General features: G+C 39.1%; 1 protein-coding gene across 5 annotated transcripts in view; it reads left to right on the top strand.

Annotated features, from left to right (window-relative positions):
• DIP2B (disco interacting protein 2 homolog B) overlaps positions 1-25011 on the top strand; it is a 224119-nt gene that overhangs the window by 136825 nt on the left and 62283 nt on the right. For 3 of the 5 annotated variants that reach the window (XM_029954848.1, XM_029954846.1, XM_029954851.1), the window contains 4 exons: positions 7733-7858; positions 18535-18747; positions 21428-21583; positions 22057-22179. In XM_029954848.1, coding sequence (XP_029810708.1) covers positions 7733-7858; positions 18535-18747; positions 21428-21583; positions 22057-22179 — 618 coding nt within the window. The remainder of the gene's footprint in view (positions 1-7732; positions 7859-18534; positions 18748-21427; positions 21584-22056; positions 22180-25011) is intronic. The other 2 variants (XM_029954847.1, XM_029954849.1) reach the window with 2 other exon arrangements.

Raw genomic sequence — 25011 nt, 5'->3', positions numbered from 1 at the left:
TTTTTTTTAATAGTTTATTGTCAAATTGGTTTCCATATAACACCCAGTGCTCTTCCCTACAAGTGCCCTCCTCCATGACCACCACCTCTTTTCCCCCCGCCCCCTTCAACCCTGGGTTCGTTTTCAGTATTCAATAGTCTCTCAGGTTTTGCGTCCCTCTCTCTCCCCAACTTTCTTTCCCTCTTCCCCTCCCCATGGACCTCCGTTAGGTTTCTCCTGTTCTCCTGTTAGACCTATGAGTGCAAACATGTGGTATCTGTTCTCTGCCTGACTTAATTTCACTTAGCAAGACACCTTCGAGGTCTGTCCACTTCGCTACAAATGACCATATTTCACTCTTTCTCATTGCCATGTAGTACTCCATTGTATGTATATACCACATCTTCCTGATCCATCCATCAGGTGATGGACATTTAGGCTCTTTCCATGATTTGGCTATTGTTGACAGTGCTGCTATGAACATTGGGGTACATGCGCCCCTATGCATCAACACTCCTGTATCCCTTGGGTAAATCCCCAGCAGTGCTATTGCTGTATCCCTTGGGTAAATCCCTAGCAGTGCTATTGCTTCTGTTTTTGTGCCATGTAATATGTTTTGAAATCAGGAAATACGAGGCTTCCAGCTTTATTCTTCTTTCTTAAGATTATTTTGGCTATTTGGGGTTCTTTGAGATTCTGTATACATTTTAGGATTTTTTGTTCCTATTTCTTCAAAAAGTGCCAGTGGATTATTATAGGTATACGATTAAATCTGTAGATCACTCATATTTTAACAATATTACATCTTCCAGTCCATGCACATGAGATGTTTTTCCATTTGTGTTTTCTTTAATTTCTTTCAGCAGTGTTTCATAGTATACAAGTCTTTTGCCTGCTTATGTTTATTTTGAATATTTTTTATGCTACTATAAATGAGATTATTTCCTTCCCAGATGGTTAATTGTTTGTGTTGAGAAACACAACTGATTTTTATATCTTGATTTTTCTGTCCTGCAGTTGAATTTGCTTATTACTTCTAACAGTTTGTGGTACATGAATAAAATCTTTAGGGTTTCTTATGTATAAGATCATGTCATCTGCAAATAGAAACAATTTTGCTTCTTTCTCTCCTTTTGTATGGCTTTTATTTCTCTTTCTTGCCTAATTACTCTGGCTAGGACATCCAGTACTATGTTGAAGGAAGTGGTGAGAGCAGTCATCCTTGCATTGTTCCTGATCTTAGAAGGAGAACATTTCAGTTTTCACTGTTGACTATGTTGCTAGTTGTGGGCTTTTCATATATGAATTTTATTATTTTGAGACAATGTCCTTCTATACCTAGTTTGCTTAGTGTTTTTATCATGAAAGTGTGTTGCATTTTGTCAGATGCTTTTTCTGCATATATGATGGTCATATGATTTTTGTCCTTCATTATTAGTGTAGAGTCTTTGATTTGTTGATTTTCATATGTTGAACCATCCTTGCAACATAGGGATAAATCCCACTGGGTCATGGTATATAGTCCTAAATATAAATATAAATATAAACATAAACATAAATGTAAATATTTAAATATAAATGAGAGGGACAGAGACAGCACAAGTTGGGGAGGGGCAGACAGAAAGGGAGAGAGAGAGAATCCCAAGCAGGCTCTGTGCTAATTTTAATTGAGCATTGGGCTCAAACTCATGAAACTGTGAGAACATGACCTGAGCCAAAACCAAGAGTCAAACGCTTAACCAACGGAGCCACCCAGGCGCCCCAGTAGATAGTTCTTTTAATGTACAGTTGAATTCAGGTTGATATTTTGTATTTTGTTCCAGATTTTTGCGTCTATATTCATCAGGGATATTGGTTTAGGGTGGGTTTTTTTCTTTTCTTTTTTTTAACTGAAGCGTAGTTGACATACAGTGTTATGTTAGTTTCAGATGTACAGCGTGGTGATTCAGCAGGTCTGTGCATCAGGATAGTGCAGCTCCCATCTGTCACCACACATCGCTATTACAGTGCCATCGACTGTATGCCCAGGGCTGTACTTTTTACCTTTGTGACTTCTCCCGTAACCAGAAGCCTGTATCTCCCACTCCCCCTTACTGACTTAAAAAAAATTTTTTTTAACTTTATTTATTTATTTTGAGAAAGAGAGAGGGAGGGGAAGGGAGAGGAAGACACAAGCAGGCTCTGTACTGACAGCGTCCAGTGCAGGCCTTGAACCCACAGACCATGAGATTATGACCTGAGCTGAAATCACGTCAGATACTTAACTGACTGAACCACCCAGTGCTCCTCCCTTTTACCCATTTTTCTCATCCCCCTATTCCCCTCCCCTCTGGCCACCATCAGTTTGTTCTCTGTATTTATGGTAATGTTTCTGCCTTTTTAAAAATCTGCATTAAAATTTTTTATTTATTAAAAAAAATTCCAGTGTGATTATCATTCAGTGTTATATTAGTTTCAGATGTACAAAATACTGATTCAATAATTTTATACATTACTCAGAGCTCACCATGGTGAGTGTCATCACTGTACAACATTTTTTCGATATTATTAACTTCCCTATGCTCTACTCTTCATCTCTGTGACTTATTTATTTTATTACTGGAGGTTTGTATCTCTTAATGCTCTTTATCTATTTCGCCCATCTCCCCACCTGCCTCATCTCTAGCAACCACCAGTTTCTTAACTGCATTTAAGAGTCTCTTTGGGTTTTATTTGTTTGTTCTTTTGTTCTTAGAGATAAAGGGCCAATATTGATCATGCTTACATTCCACACATAAGTGAAATCATATGGTGTATGTCTTTCTCTGACTTATTTTACTTAGCATGATACCCTGTAGGTTTATCCATGTTGTCGCAGATGGCAAGATCCTATTCTTTTTAATGGCTGAGTAATACTCCATGTGTATATATTCCATATCTTTATCCATCTGTCAGTGGACACTTGAGCTGCTTCTGTATCTTAGCTATTATAAATAATAGCTTAGCCTTATAAACATAAGGATGCCTGTATCTTTTTGAGGTAGTGTTTTGTTTTCTTTGGGTAAATACCCATTAGTGGAATTATTGGGTATTTCTATTTTTAATTTTTTTACCCTATTGTCTACAGTGGCTGTACCAATTTACATTCCCACTGACAGTGTACCAGGCTTCCTTTTTCTCTACATCCTCCCAAAACTTGGTATGTCTTTTTCATTCTAGCCATTCTGACAGGTGTAACGTGAGATCTCATTGTGGTTTTGATTTGCATTTCCCTATGGTTAGTAATGTTGGGTGTCTTGTGTGTCTGTTGGCCCATTTGTATATTTTCTTTGTAAAAATGTCTATTCAAGTTCTCTGCTCAGTTTTTAGTTGAATTATTTGTTTTTTGGTGTTGTGTAAGTTCTTTATATATTTTGTATGTTAACCCCTTATTGAATATAACATTTGTAAATATCTTCTCCCATTCAGTAGGTTGTTTAGTTTTGGGGGATTTTGTTTGGTTTTGTTTTTGTAGTATCTTTGTTTGGCTTTGGTTTTAGGGTAATGCTGGCCTCATAAAATGTGTGTGGAAGTATTTCTTGAGATTTTGGATGAATTTGAGTAAGGTTGCTGTTCTTTAAAGTTTTGTAGGTTTCTCCAGTGAAAGCTTTTGTTTGTTGGGAGATTTTTATTATGGATTCAGTCTTCTTAATAGTAATTTGTTTTGATACTCTCTTCATGATTCAATCTTGGTAAGTTGTATGTTTTTAGGAATTTACCAGTTTTTTTTAGGTTATCCAATTTGTGGTGTAGTCTTATTGTAGTCTCATAATCTTTTTTTATTTCCATGGTATCAGTTGTAATATTTCTTCTTTCATTTTTGTTATTTTACTCTTCTCTGTATTTTTCTTAATCTAGCTAAAGATTTATCCATTTTATTCATCTTTTCAAAAAACCAACTTTTATTTTTGCTGATTGTTTTCTGTTTTTCAAATCTTTTTTTAATTTCTATTTTAATCCTTGTTATTTACTCTTTTTACTAATGTTGGTTTTAGTTTGTTCTTTTTTTAGTTCCTTCAAGTATAACATTAGGTTATTGATTTAAGATCTTCCATAAAAATTTTTTAAAAACCTTCTGTGTGGTAGTAAACTACCACAATATCAGAAGACAGATGACAAATTGAAAAGGGCTAATATCTATTACTTTTGAAGAACTCTTAAAAATTAAGGGAAAGTAAACTCAGAACCCCAGTGGAAAAATGATTAAATGACATGAATATTAAACATCAGATTTAAGGACCATGTAAAATTTGTTATTGTTACCAGCAAATTTTACATGGTCCTTAAATCTGATGTTTAATCTCACTAATGATGAAAGAAGTGCAAGAGTGCCTGAGGGGCTCAGTCACTTGAACATCTAGCTCTTCATTTTGGCTCATGATCCCAGGGTTGTGGAATTAAACCCCACATCAGGTTCCACGCTAGTGTATGGAGCCTGCTCTCTCTCTCTCTCTCTCTCTCTCTCTCTTTCTGTCTCTCCCCCCACCTCCTTTTCCCTCTCCCCTGCTTGCATGTTTTCTCTGTATCTCTCTAAAAATAAAGTAGATCTTTAAAAAAAAAAAGTCCAAATTGAAAGTATGCTGAAACAACATTTCTCAGCTACCAAACTGGCAATAATCAGAAAATCAAGATAACACATTCTGATGGTGAGGCTCTGGGGAAGCAGGCACACATGTGTGCTGCTGATAGTACTACAGTATGAGACAACTCTTTGGAGAGGAATTTGGCAAGATGCAGCAGAGCTTAAAGTTTATTCACTTTTTGACTTAGGAGCCTCACTTGTTGGAATTAACCCTGAAGATATATTCTCATCAATATAAAAGTCTATTTGCACAAGTCTCTTTGTTGTATTATTATTTGTAATTGTAAAATATTGGAAACAACAACAAATAATGCCCACAGTCAGAATAGTTGAGCAAACTACCATATATAATGAACTGCTATGCAGCTTTAAAAAAGAATGAAGAAGGGCACCTGAGTGGCTCAGTTGGTTGAGTGTCTGATACACCAATAGCACTGAGCACTCCTACTTTTAAGGGCTTGGTTTCTAAATACCATTCTCCACTAAGAGAGGTCAGGGCTCCTTAGAGAAATGTTTAATTCTAGTGCTGGAGAAGGGAAAATACCTAGAACATCTTATATTAGAAAACCAAAACTGCTCAAAATGATGGGAATATGTCAAAAGGACATAGGAGTCTGTTTGACTTGGCCTCATTGGTCATATTTGGGGTAATAGGACCATCAAAATAAGTAATGATAGTAATAATAGCCATAGAATAAAATGAGAATCAATAGGTCTGTATTGATAGAAATAAATAGATTGGGAGAGAAAGGGATGCTTTTTCTTATAGTCGAAAAAAAACAACTAATAAATACAGAAAAAATGATAAGAGTTATAAAATCAACATTTTATATCCATTATGGTAATAATTGATTCAGCTACAAATCATCAATGAATGCTAAAACCAGTAGGTGAAGGTTTGAGGAAGTATGTAACATTTACATCATCTCAAAAACATTCACCCATAAGTTATTTATTAATTACACTGAGGGAAGAATAATAACTTTATAATGAATTACTTTAGTAGACACCATCTTAACCAAGTAATCAGTTACTATCACCAGTAACAGGGCAGACACTTCCTGACATCATGTTTCAAGAAGACATTATTACTTCTGTTGTATTCCTGCCAAAGTGCATAACTTGAATCTAATTATGAGGAATACCAACAAACTAAAATTATGGGAGATTCTACAATATAATTAGTCTGTACAGTAATGTCAAGGCAATGAGGGACAAAGGTTGAGAAATGTTCCAGATTATAGGATAATAGAGAATTGTGACAACTGAATGTAACATGTGATTCTATATTAGGTCCCAGATCAGGAACAAAGGAGGAAAAACTATAAAGGCCGTTACTGGGGCTAAGTTGGAATATGGGTTGGGGGTTATGTAATAGTTTATATCAGTATTTAATTTATTGATCTTGATAAATGTATTACGGTTATGTAAGAGTAAAATCGTTGGGGTGCCTGGGTGGTTCATTTGGTTAAGCATCCGATTCTTGATTTCGGCTTAGGTCATGGTCTCTTGGTGGTGAGATGGATCCCTGCAGCAGGCTCCAAGCTGGGCGTGGAGCCTGCTTGAGATTCTCTCTCCCCCTCTTCCTCTGCCCCTCCCCCACCTGCACTAGCCCTCCCCCCACCCCAAAAGTAAAATCTTGTTCTTAAGAAATATATCTCAACAATTGTTGGAATTAATCGTACACAAATAGGATTAGACATGTGTACTAAAGTGAAAATACCTAATTATTCTTGCTGTGAATAGTTGCTATAAATAGTAGCAAAACTTTGGAAATAGGTTGCTTGAGTAAATCATGACACAGATATACAGTGAAATTATGTGCATCCTTTCAAAATTATGTTGTAGGCCTGTACTTACACAAAAAGCTGTTTCTGGTTATATTAGTGAAGGCTTTTGTTCTTGCATGAAACAGGCCAGCTCTGGCTACCTTAAATAGCTAGAGTAGGTCATAGAAGCAAAGCAACAGTTCAGAAATCCCTAGAAAAAGAGAGATGGCTTTCAGGGTTTCAACCTGGAGGATATTCCTTCTTTCTAGGGAATTATCATTAAAGCGACTCGGTTCTAGGACCTGCATTTTCTTGATTTATTTTAAATTCCTCCACATACCTCCCCACAAAAGGATCTGATAGGTCCAGCTCTTGTAAGAGGTACATTTTCCTAGCATAGACAGTCCTCTACGGATAGTTTGTCCCTCAACTGGGCCCTCAAGAGGAGGAAATTCTTCACAAGAAGAGGAAATTCTTGTGAACTAGGAAGCTACTTCAGCTATCTACCTTCATACGATTTTGTAAGAATTCTTAAAAAAATCTCAAAGGAGAACACCAAAGACTGTGAATAGTATGATCCCTTTTTGGCAGAAATATAGAACACGTTTTGTAGAGTGGACAATCAAGTGTTCTGTTGGGAAATGTTAATTTTCAGACTCCTATTAGATTTCATTTTTTTTTAATCTTTATTTATTTTTGAGGTGGGGGAGAGGGTATGAGCAGGGGAGGGGCAGAGAGTGAGGGAGACAGACTATCCAAACTGGGATCTGCTCCAACAGCTGAGAGCCCAGTGCAGGCTCGAACTCACAAACCTGGGCCGAAGTTGGACACTTAACTGACTCAGCCACCCAGATGCCCCAAGATTCCTATTACACTTCAAGGGAAGAACTGAATTCTCTTTTGGCCACAGTGGCAAACAAGTACTATCAGCTCTTATATTTTTCCTGATCAGACTCAGTCCTTCTGTTCTTATGGTAGAGAACTGAGTGGTCTCAACCACTTTTAGGCAGTTAAGCAAATCCTAAGCTTCTTTTCCTGAAGAACAGGGAGTGTCTTACGGGTATCTGGGCTGTACTCATTCCATTCAGAGGTAGGATCCCTGCCTGGCCCAGGGGCACGTTAGACCCCCTCCCCTCTCCTCACCCCTGCCTATCTCCATTAGTCCCTTGTTTGCTCTTAAAGCAGTCACCTAATCACTCTGGGCTCCATTGTCCTTCTCTGTAAAATTATCCTTGACTTCTTTCTTTTTAGTCTCTTTCATTTTTATTTTAATTGTTACAACACAAACATCCCTTTTCAATAGTTAAGGCAGCGATAGTTCAGCCAACAGAAGTAAACACTTTAAGAACCAAGAGCTAATCCATGCAAATGTTTAATCTTTCAGATATCCATACGGAAGCAGTTCAAGCTGCACTGGCAAAGCATAAAGAACAGAAAATGGCTTTGCCTATGCCAACCAAAAGGCGGTCCACATTCGTCCAGTCTCCTGCAGATGCGTGCACACCTCCTGGTAGGTTTATCAGAACCTTCCTCTCTGACAAGTTACTCCTGTGATGCTCCTGAAATAAGTTCTGCTTTCTCTTTTCTGAGGTAGGAGCCTGCACTTTCCTCATCATCCCAGGTGTCTAAGAAGATGGCAGGTTTTAAGTGTCACATTATAAATGTGTAGAAAACAAAGCCTTAAGAATAATACGATTTTTAAAAAAGTTTTCCTTCTGAATTTTCAGCATTTCCTTAATACAACCCCCAAACTCAAGTAGTCATAAATAAACACAGGCTAAAGCTTTAAAAAATCTTTCTGTGGCTTAATAGCTATCTTCATTGACCTCTAAAATATGACCCATGGTCATAATTTCTTTAACAAATTTATACTTCTCCATCAGATGCTATGTCTCTACAGAAATAGTGCATTTGGGATAAAATGTTGTGTGTCGTTAAAGACGATGTGAGAGCCGTCATGCAAAGGTTTAAGGGATCTCAAAAAAAAAATTTAAGTGTGTTTGTGTGTGAATATATATTTGTATACATGTATATATTTTTGAGAATCCACTTTTTATCATGGGTTCACGAGATCAGCAGAACTAAACGTCTTCATTCCATTCTCATTCCCCAGACTTGGACTCTCTTACCCTACTAAAGTAAATCTGAGAGTTATAACTTGCTAGTTGAGGGGCAACCAGAACAACTTTAAGTTGTCTTGTCTATTCAGAATCTTTCCCAAAGTTTCGAAAAACCTTAAGGTTTTTTCGATGAAATCCCAGATGAGATCTCCCTGTAGACCACTGAGACTAAACATAATCAGTCTGTTCCCGAGCCTCAGTATAGTGTCTGTCTGTCTACTGTCCTGTTACTAGTAATGAACTCTTTGGGAGAAAATTTTTCCCTGTAGTTTTGGTCTAGAGGACTTACCATATCTCGGGGAAGAAGGCTACATTGTTGTGATTGACTTTGAGTCACAGCTGTCAGGTTGAGCACTTTACACTGATCCTAGTCCCTGGCCTGGGTTCATATTAATAGTTTTCTGCTAGGTTTTGGCTAACTTCTCGGAGCATTTGGGTGTGCTGTGGGCTCATTAACTGTGTGTGCTTTTTTTCCTTACATCTGTGGTGTCAATATGTTTGAAAGAGAAATAGCTCTGTGGCTTCAAGTGTTTCTCAAAACGTAACACAGGATACCTCTAGCAGACTTTCACAATGAAAGACGTTTTGTGTCTGCAATGGTGCATACTTCCAGCCTATTCATTCAGAATCTTGGCCGGTTTCCCTTCCAGAGTAGGATAGCACGAGTTGGGTCCTGGCGGACAAAGAGGGCTCTCAGACCCATAGCTGTTCCTCGTGGGCAGATCCTGCCGCAGCGCGGCTGAGGGCTCAGTTGTAATAAATGGCAAAGGGTCGGGAGCAGCGTGACTCTCACTTCTTAGAAACAGTCTCTCCGTAGCTGTAGTAAAGAAATGCAGCTTCCGAGTAAAATGGTCTGCTCTCATGGCCTCGGGTTAAATGTGAGAGTGCAGCAAATGCTCCTAAGGAATGGAAACCTTTTTTATCCCCGTACAAAAGTCACTGCCTGAGGGGACTTTACCAACTCCAGCAACAGAATCGTGGCTTTTCATTACTGAATGAGACCATAGTCCTTGGGAATTCATTACAGGCCTGTTTCTAAACATTAATGGTCTACAGCAGCCTTACAGAGGTGGCGTCATGTTCCTGATCACCTTATGTTCTTAATAATCTCATGATTATAAAGGTACGATCCTCTCTCCTAAGACCTTTATTCATCAGATCAGAGTAACGAAAAGGTCTCCTATTTATCTCCAGATCCAGGGATCTCTGAATAGCATATGAGAAACCTTACTATACCACTAGGGACATGGATGTTGTCATATAGAAGAGGAATTCTCTCTCATCATGAAGAAACAATGAGAGCACCCTACAGAGTGATTTCTCCCATGGGCCCCACACAGAGCTAGATCCTGATGCTCTCATTCTGCAGCTGCCCACACGCCTGTGTCTAGCATGAGGAAATGTGCAAGAGCTGTATCATAAGGCATCCATCCGCACTTTTCATTTTAGGGATTGGAATTTGCTGTTCCCAAGTTAGGATTCAGAATCCATTCTCTCCAAGCTCCTGAGAGCCACTGGTTAGCGCCTTGGCTGTGTCTTGTTCCTGCTGCAGTTTAATCCTGTGTCAGTGTCCCCCCCCCTTTCACCCAGGGACGCCGGGTAGGTTTTATCTTGCACTGAGCGCCCCTGAAACCCTGAAGTTTTAGAAGAATGCTGAGGCTGCCCTGGGGGTTGCGGAGGAGGAGGATTTACCTTAATTATTGCTGGTTATAGGCAGTTAAAAAAAAAAAAAAGTTCCGAGCAGCTGTACAGATGACCTTGCCATGACACTCTTTCTAGAAAGGTTATACTACTCTTGCAGAGCAAAATTAACCTCAGTCTTTATAGAAATGTAGTCATGTTGCCCTTTGTGCACTGTGGCCACAAGGCAAGTTTGCAGACGGGGCCATCGCTGTGCACCTGCCGTCCCAGGTGAGCTCAGCTCCTGGGACACCTGTGGAAGCGCACTGGCCAGTGAGGCTCTTTGGGGCACACCCAACAATGACTGTTGGCATTACTGACCTGATGAAATTTTAGAGCTGTTTTTGGAAGGATTTAATAAAAAGGATTTAAGAAGTAAAATATGTCATAAATCTTGGCTTTCTTCACAGTATTATATAGAATGAAAATACAGTTATAAATAGTGACCATGGAAATAATTGGCTTTTGGTCACATGTCATTTGCGAATAATAAGATGTCAGTCAACCTAAAATTTGTTTATTGATATGTATACTGATTTCTGTCTTCCGGATTAGAAAATTTAAATTCTCAGAGTTGGTAGCAAATTATGGTTCTTTTAGTGTCTGTGGTCTTTTCAGTCTTTTAGACTGCTTGAATTACTGCCATCCAGTTCCCTCTGTGTGCTGAAATCATTTACTAATGTCATGAGGCCATTACCTCAGCTCTTTCTTTGTAGGGGTTCTTTGTGTAATTCTGTTTCTCATTCATACCAATAAACAAAATGCAGAAACTGCAGCATATATTGTTTTCCCCTCTAAATTTTGTGGACTTACCCTGTGCTTCACTCAGAAGGTACTCAGATGACCAACTAGACCACATGATGACCCCAAAGCACAGTCATCTATTTCAGCTGGCTTGGGTCAGAATGGATTTAGGGCCTTGCTTGAAAAAGTGACCACAGTAGTAATTTATAGGGCCAGATAAGGAGAAATCTACAACTAAAAAAAAGCATAACAATATCCCAGGTCTCTTCATGGGCATCGCTCTCATCTGTAGAGATGCAGGGATGTTATTCCAAGCAAATCAAATAGCTATTGCCTTCTGAGAGCTTATAGCCCATATTTTAGTCAATTAATTTAAATTAAAAGAGAATACCTATCTGAATTGCCAACTTGGGAAATTTTCCCCAACATTCTAATTTCATTCAAAACTGCAAAATGAACAGAGCTGGCAAATCATACCCCTATAAATGTGCTCTAATTAATAGACCTGGATCATGTTAATAGCTTACTTTCATTATTGGTATCAGTTCTGAGCAGTGGTCTGCAGTTACTTGCAGTAAATATTCAATATTCTTTAAGCCAAAGCACAATAAAAACCTACTTTGATAGATTGAATTTGTTTATTTCAACAGCTAATTGTAAAATTTACGGCTTGCCAGTAAAATTGATTTTATAGTTACCATTTATTGAGTGGCCTTGTGTACTAGTCAAAGGGCTAAGTGCCTTAGTACATATTCTTCTTTTCTTTTCTTGACTGCCCTCGGTCCCATCTTAGAAGTGGAAAATAGGTTTAGAGAAGCTCAATAACTTGCACAGGCTTCTGCAGTTAGCTGCATAGTCAATTAGATAATCTGAAAATTCTCTCCTAGAACAGAGAAAAGAAAGCTTCCCTTTAGAAATGCTAGACAGAATATAACCAGTTTCCTTTTAAATACATGTAGGAGCCAGAGAGAGAACAGTCACCGCACATCAGAATGCTGAGATGGTGCTCACTTCCCTGCCTTGCAGAGCAGGGAGGCAGGAAAGAAGGGCCCTAAATGAGTTCTAATTACCATCAAGATAGAAAAGATAAAACCTTGGACCTCATTAAGCTTGCAGGCTGGGGGCACCTGGCTGGCTCAGTTGGTAGAGCATGCGACTCTTGATCTTGGGGTTGTGAGTTTGAGCCCTACTTTGGGTCTAGAGCTTACTTAAAAAAAAATAATAATAAGATTGTTTGTTGGAACTGAGATCCCTGGAGGGGATTACATCTTCAGCAGAAAAGTAAACTAGACAAAATTAACATGCGAGCAAAAGATGTTGTTATGAAAGCTTGCTGCATGCCTGGCATAACAGGAGCTGGGACCTTCCCTAAGAATTTGGGGTCAAGTGGGTTCCAGGTTTGAATTTCACTATACTGCCTGTAAGAACTAACATTAAAAAAAATTGATCTTTGGGCTCATGATAACCGTGAGACACAAATAGTTTTTGGAAGGCTACAACCCCAACTCAGGAATTTAGGATTCCAGAGATAAAGATCCGCTGAATTTTGTGAGCAAACAGTCCAAAAATAGAAAACTTCCCCACAAAAGAATCAATAGAAAAAGAACAACAGCAAATAGCAGAATTAAGACCCTTAAGAACTGATTTGCCCAAGAGCTCTCAGTGACAGAGCTAAGATCGGAATTCAGACGAGTCTGACTTTAAAAGCCCATTCTCTAAACCACTTGGCACATTGCCTCTCCTTCTACTATAGTGTCAAGTAAATATTTCTTGGCAAATCTGGAGCTCTAGCAGTTGCTGCATGTTTGATCGATCTTTTCAAATAAGCAATATGTTTTTTAAAGTCTCTCTCTTTTTTTTTTTTACCTCAACGCAGTTGATCCATGAGCAATACAATTTGAACTGCATGGGTCTGCTTATATGTGGAATTTTTACATTATAGTAATATAAGTATATTTTCTCTTTATGATTTTCTTAATATTTTCTTTTCTCTAAATTACTTTATTGTAAGAATATAGATATAATAGAGGCACCTGGGTTGCTCAGTTGGTTAAGCGTCTGACTTGGGCTCAGGCCATGATCTCACAGCTCATGAGTTCAAGCCCTGAGTGTGGCTCTGTGCTGACAGCTTGGAGCCTACATCCTGCTTCAAATTTTGTGTCTCCCTCTCTCTCTGCTCCTCCCCCACTTGTGCTCTGTCTCTCAAAAATAAATAAACATTAAAAAAGAAAGAATACAGATATATGTAACATACAAAATATGTGTTTGTTTATAGTATTTTATCAGAATGTTAAGTTTGGGGGGAGTCAAAAGTTATACGTGGACTTTCAACCACACATGGGGCCAGTGCCTCTAACTCCTCTGTTGTTCAAGGATCAACAGTAGTTTTTAAAAAAACGTTTATTATTTATTTATTTATTTAGAAAGTTTGCACATGTGCACATGTGTGCGCATGAGCTGGGGAGGGGCAAAGAGAGAAGGAGGGAGAGAATCCCAAGCAGGCTTCATACTATAAGCATGGACTTCGGGGCACCTGGGTGGCTCAGACGGTTAAGCCTCAGACTTCGGCTCAGGTCAGATCTCATGCTCGTGGGTTCGAGCCCTATGTCGGGCTCTGTGCTGACAGCTAGCTCAGAGCCTGGAGCCTGCTTCCGGTTCTGTGTCTCCTTCTCTCTCTGCCCCTCCCCCTCTCATGCTCTGTCTCTGTATCAAAAATAAATAAAACATTAAAAAGAAAAAAAGCATGGAGTTCAACCAACAGTGTAATCATAACCAGAGCTGAAATCAAGAGTTGGATGCTTAACCAACTGAGCCCACTCAGGCACCCCAAGGGTCAACAGTTATTTGTAATATTAAATCATTTTGTGAGTTGTTTTTTCATGGATGTGGGGAAGTACGTCGAAAAACAGTGTTTGGAGATCCCTTATAGGTAGAGTGACCCTGGAGTAATCATTGACAATGAGCACCCCTTCTCTCAGAGGGATTCCAGTTTGGACATTAATGGTCAGGCAACTCGTGAATCTGCCAGTCAGGTTCTACATAGTTATTTTTGATCCCAGCCAAGCTTCTGTACACCCAGACAGATTATTGTGGGATACCGAAACATCTCTTAGATAGTTCCAAAAGTCTCCCTAACCCTTGTCTGGTGAATCAGACACCCTGGTTGGGTTTAGTGCCGTATTAAGCTGCCCAGAATTTGAAGCCCAAGGTTGGTTCAAGATTGGCCTGCTTCCAGAACTAACCTTCTAATCTTCTTTCCCGTATATGCTTTTACTCCTAGGTTGCTTCCTCTTTGGTCTCTAAAGATTTTTCTTTCCTTGTCTACATAGAAACTCCACTTGCCTTTCTTGAAGGTTCTGGAAGTGCTTAAATTTTCTGACCCGTCAGTGCAAGAGAACATGATATTTTCCTGCCTAATGTCTTTCCACTCTACTTACCCAAAATACACAGAAATTTTTTCCATGATCTCTGGAATATCATGCACTAACCTCTTGTGGTTGTTACCTTTATTTGTTCTTTGAAGCTCCTATTTCTTGGCCTGGCTTATGAGGTATATTTTGTAGTAGTTGTTAGGATGAGATCTTTCTTTTAGTGAGTCTTGACTTAGCTACTGTTCTCAGCTGATGTCTGGGCCTAATTTTAGTAACAGCTGTCAGAGCCCGGTGGCAATCAGTGTCTTGCCAGGACCTTGTCCGGCCTGCGCAGCACCCCTTCGGACTGAGCTCTTACCATCCTCTTACCAAACCACCGTTTGCGTCCCCATGAGTCTTTTTCAATGAGTTCTTTTGACCGCTTTATTGAATTACAATTGGCATACAATAAACATACTTAAAGTGTATAGTATGCTAAGTTTTGACATAGGAAAACCGTGAAACCATTACCACAATTAAGAAAATGAACATTATCCATCACGCCCCCCCAAATTTCCTCATAATCCCTTTGTAATCCTACTTCTCTCCATCTCCATAGTCTGTTTTCTGTCATTATACATTAGTTTGGATTTTCTACAATTTTGTATAAGTAGAATCGTACTTTATTGTGCTTTTTTTTTTTAAGGAAGAGGGCTGTCATATTTCACTCAGCATAATAACTTGGAGATTCATCCGTGTTGTTGTGGATAGCCGGGGCTCATTCCTTTCTGTGGCTGAGTAGTATTCTGTCCTATAGGTATACCACAATTTGTTTCTCCTTTCAGTTCCTGCTGGACATTTAGGTAGTTTCCAGTTTTTTCTTTTACAAATAAAGTTGCTATGAACGCTCACGTGCAAGTCTTTGTATAGACATATGCTTTCATTTCTCTCAGGTAGAGATGTAGGAGTGGAATGAATAGATTATTCCACTAATAGGTGGAATTGGTAAGTGTTTAAACTTCTAAGATAAACAGTTATAGATATAAAAGTTATATTTCCTACCAAGAAGAGAGACCTCATTTCCACACATGGCTAATGACCAAAAAAGTGCTACAGTACTCAACGACAGCAAATCTTGGACTTTTCTTCCCTTAAAATCAACAAGCTGATTGTTACATGTTTTGTGATTGGTTAGAAATGGATTTTAGGCTTCTGGTTATCAGTATAAAATGGTGCTGTGTTAAAATCATACTAATTTTTTAAGAACTGAAGGGCAAAGCACGTTTTCAAACTTATTTTCTGTTGTGGAGGACCTATTGTATTCATCTTATACAAGAGTTTAAGCAAGGGACCTTAGTTATGATGGATAAGAATTGTGAGTTCATGTTCCAACCACAGCAGAAGTGAGAAAGTGAGAAAATATTTCTATTAATGTTAATTTAATCTTGCCCAAATATCTACTAATCCACAGCAAATTCCTGGGTAATAATTACTTAACAAAACAGACAAAAAAAGCTACCAAAGAAACCTATAAATATTCAAGGGAGCCAGTTTTTATTTTAAAAAGATATTGTCTTGGAGCAGTGCTTACAGTTTGCGTGTTAAAATTCACGATCAGCTGGAAGCTTTGCACAGCCAGTTTTGTGCCTGTGAGCTCATGCAGGATGGATGATTCCAGGAAGAGAAGGGGAACTAGTATTTACTGGCCAACTGCTATGGCCCTGCTGGGGTGCGTTCTGGACAGTGTCTCATTTCGTGGTCTCCTGCTGCATTTAGCACAGTGACCCTTAGCAACCCAGTGCTGTCTACTTGTCCAGCCTCATCTTCCATTAGAACTTCATCACTGTTGCATCCTGTGCTTCCGCTAGTCCTGTTTCTTTCAGGTCCTCAGATGTGCCTTGTTTTCTGTCCCCTCCCAGCTTCCTCACATGCTGTTCCCTCTAACAGACTCTTTGCTTCCCCGGCCTCCATATGCCTTAAAGCCAATAGCTACTTACCCTTCTGGCCTAGGTTTAGGTTTCACTTCCTTGGGTGCCTACACTGTAGGACACTAAGTCCTATTAGAGTAGAGACGTTATCTTCCTTATTCACCATTTTATTCCTACCAACTAGTGTAGTGCTTACTAGTGTTTGTTGAATGGATGAACAAGCAAACCTTCTCAGGTGGATAATGTTATTCCCCAAGTCACATAGCTTGTGAGGGGTGGACCCCAGAGTTCAAATGGAACACAGACACCAAGGCTATGTTTTTTCCACTACACTAAGCCTCCCACAGTTGCAGTCACTAAACACGGAGGAGGACTGGCAGGCAAACGAGGTCATTGAATTGAAACAATGCACCTAGTGACATAATTGATCCAATATAGAAACACAATGAAGCCAATTTTCCATAAACCTAATCATGAAAATACTGGTTTTGCTATCTTTTGAAAATTGGGTTATTCTGATTTTAGACTTAATGCAGTTTAAAATAAATAATGCAGTAAGGACAGCCGGCAAATCCAGTGGAGTTTGTTAGGGTCCTGAGATGTATTACCCTGAAAATACTTTGTTCTTGGTCAGATACACCTGTTCCACACCGCCCACCCATTCATCTTTCCTTTAGCGTGTTTACAGAGACAGAAATCTCTGCCTCCCAAGGTACAGCTAAAATGTTGGAATTTGGGGGGGTGGGGATTATTCAAACCTCTTTCCTTAAATAAAAGGTTACAGATGCTGTTACTTTTCTTTCTCTGTATTTTCCTTAAGTCACTCTCCTTTTGTATTCTAGATCCCTTTCTCCTTTGAAGAACCTCATCAATTTATCCCTTTGGGGTCTGGCCACTGTTTCCCTCTCCAGCCTCCTCTTTTGCCTCCTATCCCTCAAAGTCTTTGTTCTGTTTACATAGGAATACTTGAAATCCTCAACCAGAATTGGTGCCCCTCTTGTGAAAACCCTTTGCCTACCTTGTTTCTCAGCATCTGTTGTATTCTTATGGATTATGTCTCCTGTACTGGACTGTAAGCCTTTTGAGGGCACTGTCTTACAAGAGCTTGTACATCTCAGAATCCCCAGAACCTGGCATAGTTCCTAGCATATACTGTCGTTATGTAGGACATTGTAAAAATAAATAATTAGTCATGGGCCTGAGATAAGTTGGAAGTGGCTCCAAGCAGGAAGCAAGGATATGGTCATTATTTTAACTCTAACTTCCTTGCTTGCTCTGGATATGCAGAATCTGACTTCTAGATTAAATTAGTCTTTTGTGGTTCAAATTTCCGTTGTCCAGGGCTAGGAGTATTCTAGCCCTGTTAGTTATTTCTTTGGCTCTTTGAACCAAAGTCAAACACAGACTTACAGTTTCACCTGAGGTATTCAGCAGGACTAACCACAGAGTGTTTTATCTTTTTTTAAATTGGATGAAATTCAATCCATAGGCTGTTAATTATAACTCCCAAAATCACGTAGAAGGGTTTGTCTCGATCAGTCCAAATGTCCCCTTAATTTGTATGCCTCCGAAGCTGAGAGCTTTGAAATAAGTTCCTGACTCCTGCTTCCATTGGCTGTTTTATATTTGGTTGAACTTTTCCTTTTTTATTTTTCTCAACATGCTTTTCTAATTTAGGCCTCATTTTCCTGAAGTCAGAGCCAGGCCAAATACAGACATCAGTAAATTTCTCACCGTTCTTGGAGAATTAAGGAAAGCAATACAGATCAGGGCCATCCCTTGTCACGTTTGGAAGACTTACCTGTGCTGAGTGACCACTTGTCCACTAAAACTATGAACGCCTTCAGGCTGAGCACTATTTCTAATTCCATTTCTAGTTCCCCAGCATGCAGCTCACTGTTTGACACTGAAGCTGTTATTAACAAAAGTAAGTTTTTATATCACCCTATTAAGATCATTGCCTCTTGAGTAGACACTAATTAATAAGTACTTGTTGAAATCAGTGTAACAGCCTATCACAAGGTTCTCTAATTAAGAGATCAAGGAAGATATATGAGCACTTCAGTGAATATAAATAGATAAGCCAGAAAAATTCAGATCCTGATTCAGTTCAGAACAGAAAAGCATGAAGTTTAACTGTCCTAAAGGGATTTCTTAAGAACTTAGAATTACCTATAGATATAGGCTGTTTTGTTTTCTCAGGCTTTGGTCCATAGACCTTTCTTTGAGATTCTTGAGAAACTTCACCTTGAGAATGTGAATATTTTGCTGGTGTCAAAATTGAATGTGTGATCAATGAGCAAGAACTGAAAGGTCTCTGTTCTAGGCAGGATCGAGAACTTCTTTTTTTCTAATTCCACACAGACACGTCTTCGGCCTCTGAGGATGAGGGCTCTCTGAGACGCCAAGCTGCGCTCTCTGCTGCCTTGCAACAGAGCTTACAGAATGCTGAGTCCTGGATCAACCGTTCAATTCAGGGATCGTCCACTTCTTCATCCGCGTCTTCTACGCTGTCCCACGGAGAGGTCAAAGGAGCCAGTGGGTCTCTAGCTGATGTATTTGCCAATACTCGAATAGGTAGGAGCTGGATCTACCCGAGCAGCCCAAATTATGTTCCATTTGGCTCCCAACATCCAGGAAATAGTTCATATTTGTATTAGATTTTTCAGAGTGGCCTAAAAAATAAAATTCGGAAGAACATAATAGTTAATGGGGCAAAGAAGGAAACACCAGCAGTACATTTGGAATGATAGGTATCATCTGCATTATTGGTGCATCATATTGCCCACCTGAAGCCATAGCTATTTCCATAAGCAATACTCAAGCCGCAAGATATAATACCAGTCTTAGTGTGGGTGTATCCCTGTTGGAGAATATTTCGTGTATTACAAGGTGTTAAAGTATGTAACATCTTAGATTTTCCCAGGATTGTTACCTATGTTTTCTCAAACAGAAAAACATGAAACCTGAGCAAATTTTGCACTAATATCAATGAAGCCCCTTGTCTTTAGCGTAAAGACTGGATTTATGGTCCTTGCTGCTGTGTTATTGCTACAGCTGGAGTGTGCAGGCTGGGGATGCTGTGCCCTGTGAGTTGCTACCTGCTGCCAGCGCTCCTGTATGGAGGGTAGCTTCTGCTTGGCTCTGCTTTATGTGTATGTGTGTGTGTGTGTTTGTTTTAAGAGTTTGTGACATCTGCAGGTAAAGATACAAGTCAGATCTCTGCTTTTGCTAAATTGGTGGGTACATACAGCACTGAGTGATGTATTTGAACATCATGTGTCTGTGGTGTCTTAATTTTCATATCAGTAGCCTTTATCTATCATATATATGTATATATGTCTTTATTGATTGCTGAAAAGAAAAATATACAAAATTTGCAGTTTGAGCCTGTAATTAGTAAAGAACATAGCTTGAACGTACCTTGACAGTACGATTGCCCACATTAAAAAGCCAGGTGCCAACAGCAGGTGGCTTGTCCTGCACCTTACGTCTGCCCTGTAATTCACCGAACCTCTTAAAGCAGCTACGGATGAACATGCTCACCGTCTTTCCTGTTCGGGAGGGTAAGCAACAGAGCCATGCTTGGGTCAGGCTTTATTCCACATTTGTCTACAAGAAGGCAACTTCACTTATTGAAAATACTGTCCAAATATCCACTTAACTCTGTCTGGATTTTTGTTAACTAGATGATTTCATCTGACCTTACATTTTTCTATTGCTTCTACTACTCTATGAAAAGTTTTTTTGTTTTTTTTTGTAGATAAACCATTTTCTCTAACTAACATTATTGCCTTTTGGATGTTTGCTCTAACAGAAGTAATTCATGTTCCTAATAGAAAAATTTGATGATACAGAGTAAAAAGAAATCTATAAACCTCCTTCCAATGGATAACACTCTAATGTTTATCTTCCTAGAGTTTTTTGCATATGAATATGTAGAATATGGGTCTTGTTTTTACAAAAATGAAATTGTACTAAACATAGTGCTTATAGCGTTCTGCTTTTCTTAGCCATGTATCACAAATTAGTAAATCTTTTATATATTAATATAGAATTATATGATTATTTTTATGGTTTTAAAGTATGCTGTTATATGGCTATATCCTGGTTTATTTAGCCATTTCCCCAGTTTGGACATTTAGGTAGTATCCAGGGTTTTTGCCGTTATAAAAACTGCTGGGATGAACATCCTTGAACATACAACTTGTTGCATTTGTTTGATTATTTCCTTAAGACATATTCCTTTAAGTGGAATTGCTGGGGTCAAATAAAGATGTGCATTTTTAATACTTTGGTATCACATTATTCTACAGAAAGGTGTGCTGTAGCCTACTTGTGCTAATATATTTAAAACTTTAAATATCAGACTAATAATATCAGACTTTTAGAGCACAGAGACCTTCCTCCCAAATTGATTTTAGAAACTGTTTATATTATACTTTTTGCCTTTTTTATAGTTTTGAGTAGCTTGTCATTATTCTTGTAAATTGTGTATTTTACTTCCTCTAATATTCCTTTACTTCTCCAGATGTTTTTCTAAGTTTTTTGTAACATATCCCTATTGAATAGCTCTCTTCCAGCTTAGGTCCTTCAGTTTCTTGCTATTCCGAATCCCTCCATGAGGCAGAGCATCATGACGTTCCTCAGTCATGCTTAGAGCAAAGGAGGAGCCTTGTCTGTCGAGTGGATCGGTTTCCTTTGGGTTATTTTATAAAAATTGGAAGTGGGCCTTATCTAGTTTTCTTCATTGGGAGCTTGAAGAATCTAACCCACCCCCAAGACATGCTTCCCCATTTTCAGTGGAAGAGGAGACAAACCAACATAAACCTGGAGAGATACTCGAGACCAGAATAGCAGTCGCACTATGACCGCACTCACCTTGCTTCCATTTTGAAATCACTCTCAGTTGTTATAATGATTATTAATGCTGAATTTCTACCAGACTTTCTGTGTAGAACAGACTGTTTTGGAGGAACATTGCATATATGATTTGCTCTTAATAAGGCTGTTCGAGTTCTTGACGATAGTAATTTTGAAAAAAAAAAAAGAAAAGAATTTTGATATGCCCTGGCTTAAACTCTTGCTCTCTCATTATATCTTACCAGTAGAATTTGATTTCCAAGGTTGTTTTACAGGAATTGATGCCCTGTTTATGTAGTCTTTTCCTTGTTAAGAAACAACAACAAAAGATTTAAAGATTCCTGTTTTTATTGCTATGTAACATAATTCTGAATTCTGTTTTCTCCCCTCTTAGAGAATTTCTCTGCTCCCCCTGATGTCACTACAACTACCTCTTCCTCATCATCATCTTCCTCAATGCGCCCAGCAAATATTGATCTGCCCCCCTCGGGGATAGTTAAAGGCATGCACAAAGGATCCAACAGGTCCAGCCTTATGGATACAGCTGATGGTAGGGAGTTCTTTTGCGGTGCTAGATAGGGAATATTGGTTAAATTGGAAAAATGCACATCCTGAACAGCAGTGCCTGCACGGTTGAGCAGCTGCAGAACACCGCTGCAGCTGGCTCGCCAGCACTGGTCCTCTGGCGCGCCCTCTTTTCCACAGCCTGCCCTGTGGCAGCACTGTTACTTGTTTAGGCAGTCCGCATTGACAAAAGATACCTCCAAACAAGAAACTGAAGATGGATAAAAGGAGGATTAGAAGAAATCTGTAAGCAAGGTGTTAATAATAGCGTCATATTTGTTACGTGTTGCCATAAAACTTGTCATGTACGTATTTGTATCAATTTGGCCCAGTTGAAATAGAATAAGACTATAGGCAGAGGCCAAACATCATTAGAAATAAAAACTCCTTTAAGAATTGAGAAGCTGAGATAGCCCTAAAATCAGTGGCTCTTCACTTACTGTGTTCTTCCCCTTATAGGTGTTCCTGTCAGTAGCAGAGTGTCCACAAAAATCCAGCAGCTTCTCAACACTCTCAAACGACCCAAAAGGCCTCCCTTAAAAGAATTTTTTGTGGATGACTCTGAAGAAATTGTGGAAGGTAGTAGTAATAACACCAAAAACACACATTCCTTCAACAAATATATCTTAAGCAATTACTATACATCAGGTATGGTAGGATTTAAGGATGAACAACACAGTGTTTTATTGAAAGAATTCATAGGTCTCTGCTCCTCTTTCTCTCATTATTTACATGTTTCAGTATCCTAGAATATACCTGTCAAATTTGACCTCAAACATTATCCATTCTTTTTGATTATGGTCTTTTTGTTAAATCAGCCAGTGAACACATGTCTACTTTCTACAGGATAGTGTGGTAGATGGTGAAGAGGTTCAAAGATTTATGAAAATTATATAGCCCTTTTTTCATACTGTTTACACTTTAGTCTGGTGCTAAAATGTATACACATGAAAACAGTTTAGCCAATAAGTATGTGTCCACTAACACAGCATTTGGGAGAAGGGTAGAAATCTGTTCCATCCATGGTTAGGGAAAGCTTTGTAGAGGAAGTGGTAGTAGTCAGTGATTTATTTAGTCATTTAAAAAACATTTATGGTTGTAATCCTATGATGTTTAGGATTTAATAGGAAGAATTGGGAGTCAAATAGAAGGAGTGTAGAAGAAAGGAAGTTGGCTGGCATTTGATAATTCTTAAAGCTGGATGACAATAGGTTTCATAAAAAGAACTGAGCCTGGTAGCTTTGGTAGTTCATTTTTATATCCTGAGACTAATGATAGGCTTTGCTCACTTTGGACGTGTTGATGAAACTAGGCACAGTAACAGACTACATCTGGTCTTAGCCCACTTTACGCAGCCGGAAGCAACAAGCAACCTGGCATATGAGGTCAAGATGACTTTCTGTTCCTTTAGGAGTCACCAAGCTCTTTGAACTATGGACATCATCCTACATTCACTGACATTCAAGGCTCTAGCACCAGAGGTAGCCTCTTCAGTATTTCTGGAACTGTGCGTTGACCTGGCAAATGAAGGTCAGGGTTTAATAGGAATCATACTTGAACAGTTTTCATTAACAGCTTTCCACTAATTATAAATAGACAGCAGTTGCTTATTTAAATAATGATTATCTTTGGAAAAGAAAACTATCCATATGTCTTTGGAAGTAGCCACCAAGGTCTGCACTGTGGCCTAGTGGATGGCAATAACACACACACTTTTCTGACAGAAGACTATGCCTGCCATACATACAGCCCTAAAACCAAACTATTTATTCAGAGTCACCCATGTTTATCTTTTTACTTAATCTTGGTGGTTTAGAGTCTGGGGATATATGAACTAGAAGGGCAGTTGAAACATATTTACATAGGGCAGTAAATTGGGAAGTGAAACTATTTCATTAGTTCTATGTCAGAGGGAGAAAGAATCATGACATTTTAAGTAAGTTTCCCAAATCTGTCATTAGGTTGAGCTGTAAAATAAAATTTATTTCATACTTCATTTCCTCTTCTAAAACTTGTTGCTTATTCTGTTCCTTCTCCCTTCTATGCCTCTTCTGTCATTTCCCACTCACCTGGCTAATTCCTTTCCTTCCCTTATGACTCAGCTCCCACGGAGGACTCCATCCTCTAGGCTGGGCGAATTGGCCTTCTTCTGCCCTCCCTATAAAGTCTCTGTCATGCACTGCTCATATGTAGTCTCCTTAGCTCTGGGTATGGGTGTGTGTCCCCCTTGCACTTCAGATACCTCATGAGGGACTCTGCTCCTTGCACCTAGTGCTGATTAGAAACAAATGTTGGGGGCACCTGGGTGGCTCAGTTGGTTAAGCATCCAACTTCAGCCTAGGTCATGATCTCATGGCTCGTGGGTTCGAGCCCCATGTCAGGCTCTGTACTGACAGCTCAGAGCCTGGAGCCTGCTACAGATTTTGTGTCTTCCTCTTTCTGTTTGCCCCTCTGCTGCTCACTCACATGCATGTGCTCGCTCTCTCTCTCTCTCTCTCTCTCTCAAAAATAAAATTTTTAAAATGAAAAAAACAATACTTGTCCAAAGAATGATATGTACAGCATTTACTTCCCCAATGTTTATTACATCCTGTGCATATAATTGGTACTCAGTAAATACTTGATTTTGTTCCATGTATTGATCTTTCCTGCTATGAAAGTAGAATTTTTTTGCTTTTTATTATTCAAATAATACTAATTTGTTGTAGAAAACTTAAGAGGACTTTTGTTTTATTCATATGAAAACTCCAGTTTCTGGAATGACCATATTAATAATCTAGCACATTTGTTCCCCTAGTCCAGATTGATTGATTTTTTTATAGTTTATTTATTTTTGAGAGAGAGTACAAGTGAGCACAGGGCAGTGCAAGAGGGAGAGAGGGAGAGGGAGAGAATCCCATGCAGACTCCACACTGTCAGCACAGAGCCCGAAATGGGGCTCAGGCTCACCCAGTATGGTGCTTGAACTCACAAATCATGAGATCAAGATGTGAGCTGCCGTCAGATGCTTAACCGATGGAGCCACCCAGGCGCCTCTAATCCAGTTCAATTTATGTACCAGGTACTGTAGGCAATAGAGGACTAAAACCGTGCCTTCTTTCAAGAAGCTGTCAGTCTCAGGGAGAAAAATTTACACAGTGAAAGAAGCCCCCTAAGGATCCTTGGTGCTTTATTAAGGGTGAACAACCACAGGATGTGGGAACTAAGGAAGGAACGACTAGGGGCAGCTTCCCAGTGAACGTGCTGTTGGAACTGCATCCTGAGAAGGATGAGTCCGGGTATACCAGGAGCAAAGGGATTGGCCAGATTAGATGTGTACGAAGGTACGGAGACATGGGACATTGTCACCTGTGCTCATTATCTGAGTTCAGTACTGACCCTGTGGTAGAAGTGCTCTATCCCCATTTTACAGAT

Source organism: Suricata suricatta, chromosome 10 (assembly GCF_006229205.1).
Source record: "Suricata suricatta isolate VVHF042 chromosome 10, meerkat_22Aug2017_6uvM2_HiC, whole genome shotgun sequence".
NCBI classification, from domain to species: domain Eukaryota; kingdom Metazoa; phylum Chordata; class Mammalia; order Carnivora; family Herpestidae; genus Suricata; species Suricata suricatta.
The sequence above is the reverse complement of the archived record's forward strand: the minus strand, read 5'-3'. Positions and strand labels throughout refer to the sequence as shown.